At 44.9% G+C, this 11,504-nt stretch overlaps 1 protein-coding gene across 2 annotated transcripts in view; it reads right to left on the reverse strand.

Moving 5' to 3' along the window:
- Window positions 1-6,242: 6,242 nt before the first annotated feature.
- Window positions 6,243-11,504, reverse strand: part of B3gnt2 (UDP-GlcNAc:betaGal beta-1,3-N-acetylglucosaminyltransferase 2) — a 25,598-nt gene continuing 20,336 nt past the window's right edge. For both annotated transcript variants that reach the window (NM_001169114.1, NM_016888.5), the window contains exon 2: window positions 6,243-8,699. In NM_001169114.1, the coding sequence (NP_001162585.1) occupies window positions 7,497-8,690 (1,194 nt within the window). In that variant the 5' untranslated portion in view covers window positions 8,691-8,699 and the 3' untranslated portion in view covers window positions 6,243-7,496. The remainder of the gene's footprint in view (window positions 8,700-11,504) is intronic.

Genomic DNA, 11,504 nt, shown 5'->3' on the forward strand with positions numbered 1-11,504 from the left:
TCACATGCCAGGCTCTGGACACTGCATACACTAATGCCTTTGTTTATCTGTACATTTCAAATGTACAAACACCCCTCGTGACGTGTGTCTTAATTACAAAGTTTCTTACTGTCTTAATTACAAAGTTTCTTACTGTGGCGAAACCCAGCGAGTACTATCAGTAATCTCACGAACCTGATGTCACGCACTGGCATGGCTCTGTGGTATTCTTGTACACTACACAACACCCAAGCCACTCTAACACAAGCTCTCACTGAAGAACATGCTATGAATAACCAATACTGACCAAAAACATCAGTCATGAAGACATGGAAAGACAAGACTGAGAAGCAGATGGGAGACCAAGGAGAAAACAAAATTAAATGTCATGTGGGGCCATAAATAAGGTGCCTAAGCAACAACAGACGGACCTGAGGGTTTGCCAGAGGCCAACCAAGTCCCCGGTAAGCAATGCAGCTATAGCAATGTTGATTTCCTGTTGCTGGCTGGTCTGCCTTGATAATTAGCACACAGTTAAAGAAAGCTGGAGAGAAGCACACAGATGTTCTGTACTGTTTTTGTGTCAAAAATAAAAAAAAAAAATTTTAAGGGCAGCTGGAGAGACAGTTTGGCAGTTCAGAGCACTTAGTGCTGTAGCAGAGAAGCTGAGTTCAGTTCCAAGCATCTTCATGTTGGCTCACAACTGCAACTCCAGTTCCAGGGGAGCTGGCACTTCTTCTGACCTACTTGGGCTCCTACAGCATGTGGTGAGCATCCATATGTTCAGGCAAGGGTGTGCGTGTGTGTGTGCGCGCGTGTACGTGTATATGTGTGTGTGTGTGTGTATGTATGTGTGCGTGTATGTACATGTATGTGTGTATGTGTGTGTGTGCGTGTGTGTGTGGGGGGGGTGTGCATGTGTGTGTATGTGTGTGCGTGTATGTGTGCATGCGTGTACAAGTATGTGTGTATGTGTGTGCATGTGTGGGTGCGTGTGCATGTGTGTGTGCATGTGCATGTGCGTGTGTGCACGCGTGTGTGCATGCATGCACGCATAAGTATTTTTTAAAAATATACGGGCTGAATAGATGACTCTGCAGTTAGGAGCACTTGAGGCTTAGGCTGAAAAACTAACTTCAAGGTTAAGAAAATGTGTTGTTCTTGCAGAAGACCTAGATTTAATCTCTGTGGATGCACAGTAGCTTGCAAATGTCTATTAACCCCAGTCCCGTAGGATCTGACACCTTCTTCTGACCTTTGTAGACTGCAAGCATGCACATGGTGTGCAATCATACATGAACCCAAAACACTCACACACATAAGTAATAACATAAATAAACATTACTAATATATTTTAAAGAGCATTTCTTGCAGAGAACCAGTTTGGCTCTTAGCACCTTGTAACTTCAGCTTAAAGGCTGATGCTATCTTCTGGCCTGTGGGAACCTATAGAGACACACGCATACACATAACAAAAAATAAGAGGAAAGTTTACATTTTAAATTACTTTTAAGGTTTTCCAAATGAAGTCACCCAATAAGTCACTTAGGATATTCAGCTCATTGGGCTGGTCTACGGCAATGAAGAGGTGCCCTGGGGTGAAATAAAACATACTTTTACATTTTCTGATACATTACTGAACACATGCCACAGGGAGTGGTTTTTATTGTTTTGTTGAAACAAAGTCTTGCTTGGTAGCTGAGGCTGGCCTCACAGCAAGTGCCAGCACAGTGACCTTGTCGGCTTTCAGTTGCTTTGTCCTCGGGATCACCCCTGTAGCTGAGTTTGTATTTGACTGCAGGGTGGGACCCCACTTACATAAGACCTTCTCCCACTTCTGGAGGTATGACTTGTCTGCCTTCTAGCACGGCATGGCCCTCCCAGCTGGAGAGACAACTGAGAAGCAGTGGGCTCCCAGGGGGCTGCTTTGCATCTTGTTTGTCTTATTCTTGGGTCCAGCAGGTCTCTGTAAGCTTCCTAGCCTTCTAGACAGTGCACTAGCACCCCACCCCCTTCATTCCTTCCATAGTGACTCACTTGAAGCTTTTGCAGTGGGATAAATACAGACATTCCCACCGAGTTTAAGCCCTATAATGTACCTTCCGCTGCCTACTGTTCATTTCTCATTTCCCACAAGACAAAAACAAGACCGTGAGGCTGTTGCTATGCGAGCGGCTCATGTGTGCCCACATTTGATTACGGTCCTTATTTCTGTGTGCCTGGGCTCCTCCATCTCACCAGACAGGAGAACAGATCCTGCCACCAGAGAGTCTGAGTGCAGGCCTTAGCAGCAGCTTGGGATGCAGGACTGACTTGTAGCTTGCCCAGTGCCGGGTCTCTGAGCAGGTAGGAGGTTTCGCACAGCTTCCCCTCTGCCAGCACAGCTCGACGGTTTCAGCGGTTTCAGCTTCCCTTCTCTCTCCATCCAGCAAAGTGCAGACATGTTCATTCCCATCTCAGTCCTGGCCATGTTTTGCAATGCGGAAGAAGGTATTTTGACCCCAGCTGCCTGGAGCCCTTGGATGAGAGAGAGGGAGAGCTACAGAGGGTCACTAAACAAAAGGGAGGCAAGACCTGGGGTTTTCTCTGGGGTCTGAGCCTAGCCACTTCCACCCGTCCCAGCAAGGAGCTGTTGAACGGACTTGAGTGGCTGTGAATGAGCCCAGGAATGAGCTCGTCTTCTCAGGGCCATCCCCAGCTACAGCAGTCTGTGACACAGCTGCACAGAGGAGAAGACAGGGACAGAGCTCTGCTGCTGGTCCTTCCTGGGCAATTCAGTTGGCACCAACAGGGTAACATCCAAGCAGGTGGCCATCTCTGCAAGACAGTCAAAGGTGGGTCAGCTCTGGGGCATCTCTGTAAGACAGTCAGAAGGGGCACAGCTCTTCCACTGTAGAGGACAGAGAATGCTGACCCTGACCAATAGGTCAAAAAAGAATACAGACTAATCCCACAGTCATGGACACTGAACTTAGAGAACAAGTTATTGCCTTGATCTGAGGGGACAATAGCCTGAGTCCCGAGCTATGCAGAGCTAAGGTATTCACCCCATTCCCTGCCTACCAGGTAAGAACACTGTTCTGTGGTAGACCTGCAAAAAAGAAAGAAAAAGGGAGGGAGGGAGGGAGGGAGGGAGGGAGGGAAGGAGGGAGGGAGGAAGGAAGGAAGGAAAAGAAAGGAAGAGGAGGGAAGAGGAGGAAGAGAACAGGCAAATTATTGTTTTTGTTGTTGTTGTTGTTTTTCCGAGACACGGTTTCTCTGTTTAGCCCTGGCTGTCCTGGAGCTCACTTTGTAGACCAGGCTGGCCTCAAACTCAGAAATCTGCCTGCCTCTGCCTCCCCAGTGCTGGGATTAAAGGCGTGCACCACCGCGTAGGCAAATTATTTTTAATCAGAAAATGGACCCTTCCATTTCTATACCAAGTGCTCCTTTGCTACAGAGCATTGGAAAGAGACCCGCTGACTAGGACGGAGAAAGGGTCAGAGGCCACCACTGGACTCCACGATACTGGAAAACTCACGATAGACACGTGGGACCTCTCAGTCCTTCTGCATTTCAGGAAGAACCCAGACATCCTGCAGAGTTATCTATCACCAAGGAGTTCTGGGAAGAGTAAGATCAGCGACTCTAGGCAGGGGGGTGGAGGGCACATATGAAGGTTTCCTGTTGGCTTAACGACCCAACGGCCTCTCAGGACAGAAGACTAAACAATGAGTCTGACCCAAAGGAAATGCACAATATTTTTAAAAATGATTTTCTAGAAATTGTTACATGTCGTGTGTCCAGATACAACCCCGAGGAGAAAGGAGACAGGAGGTATCTAAGGATAAGGCCGGGATTAGGGAGTCAACAGGAGAACAAAGATTCCAGATGATGGATGGTACATCACCATGCAGAGGTTTCTAGGTGGGGTAGTCAATGCTGTAACCCACTGCAGAGGTCAGGACAACAAGACAACACGAGAGCGTTCCAGCTGAGGAAAATAAATGGAAGATTTGCTTCCCTTCACAGTAAAAACACCCCCAGGACACCCAGCTTGGGCCTAAATGGAGATGGTACCACCAGTTTCTCTAAGAGTTGGGAGTTCTCTCAGTGCACTGGTGGAAGGGAGAACGTTGGGCGGAAGGCACAGAGTGGCCTTCCCAGAGAAGCTCCTGGTGTGCAGGCAGATCCCAGAACCACACACATACACACTTGCACACACACAATGGCACACACACCCTGGCTGGGCCGTGTTAAAGCTCAGCTGCCTTCCTGTTTAAGTTCAATCTGTAGGGTGGGAAGGAAGCACAAGTTGCAGAGCAGAGAAAGCAGTGCCAACGTTTGAGATCAAAGCTGTGGGGCTCCCATCCTGCTTAGTCAAAGACAGTAAGGGAAGATATCCTCACCGGGCGTGGTGGCACACACCTTTAAATCCCAGCACTCAGGAGGCAGAGGCAGGCAGATCTCTGAGTTCCAGGCCAGCCTGGTTCACAGAGTGAGTTCTGTATAGGACAGCCAGGGCTACACAGAGAAACCACAGCATGAAAAACAAAAACAAAAACACCCAAAAGACTCAAAGGGATCCACCCAGCTGCAGCCTTCACGCTTGGAAGCTGAACTTGGGGTGCACATCCTTTAATATAAAACATTTCCTGAGGGGCCAACAGGGTCACTCAGTGGGTGAAACTGAGCCAGACTCTGGAAGCCACATAAAGGTGAAAGGAGAGGACTCCATAACTTTGTCTTCTGGTGTCATGGCCCATGTGTGTCCACATACACACGATACAGAACAAAAACTTAAGACGTTATGAATTTTTACACAACTGTGTTCTTCATATAACATACCAAGATCACTTAATATCCCCTCTCAAGAAAATAACAGCAACACAATTTGAAATAACTATGAAATACTAACAGGGCTAATTCATTTTCAACTGAGTTCATAAACAACAGACTCCCGTAGCACAAGCAACCAGAAAACAAAACATCACTGGGGATTTTTTGTGGACGGGAAGTGACCAGGGCAGGTTCTCGTGTACCCTGGACTAGCATGCAACTTCCTATGTAGCCAAGGATATCCTTGATGTTCTAATAGCCCTGCCTCCACCTCTGGAGAGTGCCGGGACACAGGCCCGTGTCACCACACCCCATCCAAGTTTATGTTGTCCTGGGGTTTGGTTCCAGGTCTCTGTGCATGACGGGCAAGCTTTCTACTAAATGATCTACACCCCAGGTCCTGGAATGCATTTTCAAAAGGCAAAAAAAGGGAAAAGAAAAATGGCCACAGTTAGGCATGGCGCCACAACCTGGTAACCTCAGCATCTGAGAAACTGAAGCAGCGAGTTGGGGGTGGGGTAACACTTTAGAGTCACCTTAAGCCACAAAGTAATATCAAATTAAAAAAACCTGTCATGGTTCAACCAACATTTTTCTTCTGTGGTAGATGTGTAGTGAGAGTGGCAGTGTTACCCTGAAGCCTGTTTGTTTTAGAGCTAGTGTACAAACTTTGTAAGAAAGTATACCATCTCTAAAGCAGTCTTAGAAAAAGACAGCTCCCTTGGGCTTCAGACACAAACCATATGCACTCAGCACCTCCTCCGGGGTTCTGAGCAGATCCCCAGTCCCAGCAGGCAGCTGCCTTCACACACTCCTAGCCACCTTAGATCATGTTCTCAAACAATGCAATCCAAGGACAGAATAGGAGTTTCTACTTTGTATACCTTTCATAAAGACAGGCAGCAGACATGGGTGCTGCACACCAGGGTTTCTTGGTCTGGGTCAAGTCAGTAAAATGGTTTGGTCGATCTCAGGGAGGCCTTGGAGGAAGGGCATGAAGGTGTATATTAGTTGACAGGTCGAGAAAGAAGTGCAACCCGTGGTTGGAAATGCCTGGGTCCTTCTTGCAGACGCTTGGGATGTGGGGGTCCAGGTGCTTTATAGCTGGAATGCATGTCTTCAATTCCATCATCACAATGGAGGTAGAGGGAGGAGCAGCTCTAGGAATTCCAGGCCAGATTGGTCAACATACTGAGCCCCAGGACAGCCAGGACCCCATAGAGACCCCCTCAAATCAAAAACAGAAACAAAAAAAACCAGATGGCACAGCTCTCAGGAAGACACACATAGGTGGGAAGTGCTTTTAAGACTACAGATGCAGTGATGGCTAACCCACGGACACAGACTGTTAATATAATGATGACTGTAATGGTTTCTGGGAAAGATAGCCCAGGGAGAATGTCATGAAACACAGGGAAACAAGAACAGAAAGAGTATCACTTATTATACGTGATGATTAAAAAATACAATCACTTTATTTCCACTTTTTCCCAGTCCCCTGTAGCACAGGTGAGAACCCTCTAAAGCACAAAAATATTTCAAGAAAGCATGTTACAAGATACTAGTATATGCAATATTTTGGCAGAACTTTATTTTCTCTAGCAGTTCATACCCCCCCATCCAAATTTTAAAATTCAAAAATAAGAGTTAACTTTATCTAACATGTTACAGCTTAACATTTAAAACATCATGCTGGATCTGGGAGGAGATGGGGAGGTGAATACAATCAAAACACATTGTATGAAATTCTCAAAGAATTAAAAATGAGAAAAAATAAAATATCATGCTCTAGTTAAATATTTCACAAACACTGTATACAAATAAAATATTACACAAAATATTTTTTAAGAAAATGTTTTGGTGTTTGATCTGAACAATAAATAAAAGCACAGGCACTTCTACACTGAGACAGGGAAGTGTCACTACCCAGAATTTTATCTAAGGAATACGTGATAATATGGCAAGAATAGAATCTTGGGGTTTTAACTGACTAATCACGTCCAAAGCTCAGAAGTGGCGAATGCTTCCCAGTCTCTGAACACTCACAGACCCATGGCTGTCGGGCTACTCAGTCTCCAGTTGGCCATTAGGGAATCACACTCATGATCTTCAAATACTAAAAATAGGTTAACTACCATGATGCCACCCAGGAAACCAAACACAAGTAAAAAGAAAATCCCCTCTGTCCTCATGGCCATAAGCCCTGACAAGATGAACTACACGCACTGCGTGGCTTTCCTTGCATAAAGGAAGTAACGGTTTCTAGTAACAAGGACAATACTGCTGGGTGACGGGAGATTGACATCAGTCTACTTTCTAGACAACTTTCAAAATCTTATGAAAATACATAGAATTCCATTTCACAAAGCCACCAGGTTGTGTCCTACATATATATATATGTATGTATGTACACACACACATATATACACACATACATACATAATTGTGGAGGAGAAAGAAAACAAATTAGAAACTGAGGACCGGCAGCCAGAGGAAGGGTCATAACCACTCACCCTGCCATGCTGAGCTGTCTTCAGCCTTCCCTCTTCACAAGGCAAGGGAAGGACTGAGGGCTTGGGAGCCCAGGGGCTACCTGCTCATGAAGGCTAATAGCCTCACACAGAACTCACCTATTGTGAGAGCACACCATGGGAACTAGTCAGGCTAGGCCTTTCTGTGAAATGCAGCTCATGTCTATTTCAGCATTTTAAATTAGGACTTTGCAACTGAGACCAGATATCAATCATCTCTTGAGGTTTTCTGCTATGTACTAACATTAGGTCTATATAGGAACAAATATTTTTCTTATTTTTCTCTTCAATATCAAATGTCCTGAAGCCTTTGTGCTTCTCTGGAACAAGGCCCAGTTTCTGAAGGCACATTCCCGTATAAACATCATCAATAGGGTAGAGATGGACCCGGCTAGTCGCACTGTACAGCCTCAAGGCAAGGGGGCCGGAGTACAGGAATCCACCACCCCCGGCATACGGTGGGTAGACGCCGGTGTAGAAGACTTCTGGGATGTAGTACTTCAGTTTCTTATCCCGGTGAGGCCCAGCATTGTGGATCACGTCACCTATGAACAAGTCTTTGGCTTTGCTCTTGGATAAGCTATTCAAGTAATTAAGGATGTGATGGGTGTTCACAAACACGTCATCATCGCCCTTGAAGACAAACTCTGCGTCTGGACAGGAAGTGCTCACCCACCTAAGAAACAGCACTTCCTTCAGGGACAGGTTGAAGAATGTGTCTCTATAGTTCCACATGAGGATGTCCTGGTGCTTGTCACTCTCAAACTTAAGCATGTCCGAAAGGTCAGGGTGGTTGTCCTCTGGGGGTGTCTTGCCCAACAGGAAGACCCTCACTACTGTCTGGTTCCCTACGTTGGTTTCTCGGCCCCAAGACTCCCGAATTGCTTGCCTTCTGGCAAAATGTGGAATGAGGGACTTTATCGCCAATAGTAAGAAGGGCTTCTTTGCACATTTCTTCGGTTGATCTATAAGCAGCGAGTAATTCCGGCATCTCAAATACAAGAGAAAGTCTTTAAATCTGTCCGGCAGATTATTAAAATCTGTCACAGCTGTCATGACCGTCGAGTCTGGTTCACAATAGCTCAGGTGACTTGTGTTTGGAGATGTGGCTAGCTCCCCTGTCTGATTGGCCACCCTGTTCAAGATGGGATTGTACCACCTGTTCAGCTTCTCCTGTTCCCTGTTCCAGTATGCCCGGGGAGTGCTGGGTGGCTTCCAGAACTTCTCTTTCGGGATTATTACTCCTCCCTTTCCATTTTTGTCTTGGCTACTGTTTTTGGAGACTTCCACAATCAAATAAATGAAGACATTTGCCATCATCAGGATGCCCAGCAACTTGACTCTTCGACGCCCCACACTCATCTCTCATACCTGGGAAAAGGCAGGGAAGTACGTTAGTGAACTGTGACTCTGATGCCCACAGACACTTTAGGCTTAGCATGGACACATACCTTTACTTCCAGCACTCAAGAGGCAGAGGCAGATGAACTGCCCAGTTCCAGGCCAGCCAAGGCTACACAGTGAGACCCATTCTGTATTTTTAAAAAAGTCTTCCTAAGAATAAATGTTCTAAAATAAGGACTCCTGACTCATCAGCTCTGTTTCAAACTAAATCTTCAACTTTTCCATCTACAAAGGGGGTTGGTTGTACAAAATATGCAATTTTTACACACAGGCTTTTGAAATCCTGCCTGGCCCATTACAATCACTATGTAATAGTTAATGTATTTTAGACACTTGGAGGGCAGAAGCAAATATCACTAAGTAAATAACCTTGTAATTGTTCAACTACTTTGCTTAAAAAGGTACATACATACAAATCAGAGCTTTGCAAACTAAGTCACTTACAATTCATAATAGCACATTTTTAATTCTGTGATCTAATATGTACACATGCACATAATATCACTATAAATTACATGTTACACTAAGTACAGTGTCATGTAATTCGCTCTTAATGTCTGTCATTTAAAAATGCAGACCCAACCCCGAATTATTTCCTACTCTACCAATGTAAATAAAATGAAAATTGGTGGAATGTTTTAAGTTCATTGGCTTCCAACAGAGAATCCCGAAGTGAAAAGGGATTTGCTGTGAAACTTCTACTATGAACACTTCAGTCAAAGAATGTCAGGCTACTTGTGTCTCTTATATCTAGTAGTGGGTAAAGAGCCTACTATAGATAGCTTACAGTTAAGCCCTCCATAACTATAGATACACAGATTGTGTAAATACATGAAAGACTAGGCTGGAGAGACAGCCCAGTAGTTAAGCACCCTTGCTGTTCTTGCAGAGGACCCAGGTTTAATTCCTAGCACTTACATGTCAGCTCACACTCACTCATAATTACAGTTCTGGGGGTTCTAGTGTCCTCTTCAGGCCTTCTCAGACACTTGGCACCCACATGTTACATACACACACAGATAAAAACACTCACCCCCACACATAGTAATTAAAAATAAAAATATAAAAGGAAATAAATCTTCCTGTACCATACATTGCAGAGTTCTGGCTTTGCCCGTCTTCCTTAAGCAACCATGTAACAACTCCTGGTATCTGCAACCATGTAACAACTCCTGGTATCTACATTGTAGCCCACGTTTTAAGCAAAGGAGGGATTACCAGAGCACACAGGAGCCTACAGCACTGGGATACATCCTGATTCCCAATACTTAGAGAATAAGGAAGGAGACTGAGAGTTCAAAGTCAACCTTGGCTACCTACCAAGTTCAAAGCCAGCCTGAGCCACAAAACACTCTTCCAAACAACAAACAAAATGTGCCCCCAGGAGAATGTGGTAGATTATTTACAAATGCACCATTTCACAAGGCTTGAACATCCACAAATTTTGTTATCTGTGGGGATCCTAGAACCCAAACCTCCATAGATACCAAGAGCCAGTCAATAAGTTAAAGAGTTTGTTTGGGGGTACTTTATTTTTAGGACACAGGGTCTTGCTACAAACACACCAGATGCCTCCTGGGTGCTTCCTTGGTTTCATTTTTTAAGCCACTGCACTCAGGAAAGGGACAGTCAAAGAAGCAGCCTTCTGTCCCTCACTTCCCCAACCTCTGAACAAGCAGGGAGGAAAGCTGCTTTATACCTCAAGAAAAGAAAAAAAAAAAAAAACAAAAAACAAAAAAAAAACATAGAACAGGTCTTACTCTTTAATAGTTTTAAAGCATGCCTGGTCACACAGCCTGAATAATATCTAACTGTTCACGTCCTTCTCAGATGAACTTTTAAGTAAATCTTTGAAAATCTAACCAGTATCTGATGGTGGCTGAAGAATTAATCATTTCACTTAGGGAAAAAAAAATCATAGATACTTTAACAGTTTGACCATTTTTTGTTTGTATGTTGTTTGTTTGTCTGTTTGAAATAAGGTCATACATAAAACTCAGGTTGCCTTTGAACTTACTATGTAACCAAACATAACCTTTTAATTTCCCATCTTTCTGCCTCTACATCCCAAGGTCTGAGATTACAGGAATGGGCCACCATATCCAACTCAGTCCTTCCAAAAGACACTTTTCAAAAGTAAGTGGTTCCCATTCTTCTTTAGAACGTTTGTTTGTATTTTATGTATATGAGTGTTTACCTGCATGTATTCATGTGTGTCAAGTGCATGACTGGGCCCAGGGAGGCCAGAGAATGGCATAAGATTCCTCTGGAGCTGGAGTTACAGATGGTTATGAGCTGCCCTGTGGGTGTGGGGAACTACCTGGTCCTCGGCAAATGTTCTTACTCACTGAATCATTTCTCTAGGCCCTCCCCAAACGGATCTCTTTAACTTAGCAGTTCTACTGCTAAAATGAGGCCTTTAAGGGGCTGAGGGCGAAGCACTTGCTATTCAAGCAGAGGACCTTAGTGTGAACATCTAAAAGCCACACAAAGCTGCACAGCATGCCTGCAATCCCTGTGCTCCAACAGGAAGCAGGGTGCTGGAACAACACCAAAGAGACCCCATATCAAACAAGTTAGAAGATGAAGCTTGCATTAGTAGTTGGTCTCATCCTCTACATGTGTGCTGTAGCAGCCACGTGTCAATATGCACGCGCGCACACACACACACACACGAGTGTGCGAGTGCACTTCCCTCAGAACTACTAGTCTTTTGGTTGTGAGCTCTTTCTCCCATTTCCACAAGATGAAACAAGGAAAAACACAGAAAAC

The sequence above is a fragment of the Mus musculus genome, chromosome 11 (genome assembly GCF_000001635.26).
Source record: "Mus musculus strain C57BL/6J chromosome 11, GRCm38.p6 C57BL/6J".
NCBI classification, from domain to species: domain Eukaryota; kingdom Metazoa; phylum Chordata; class Mammalia; order Rodentia; family Muridae; genus Mus; species Mus musculus.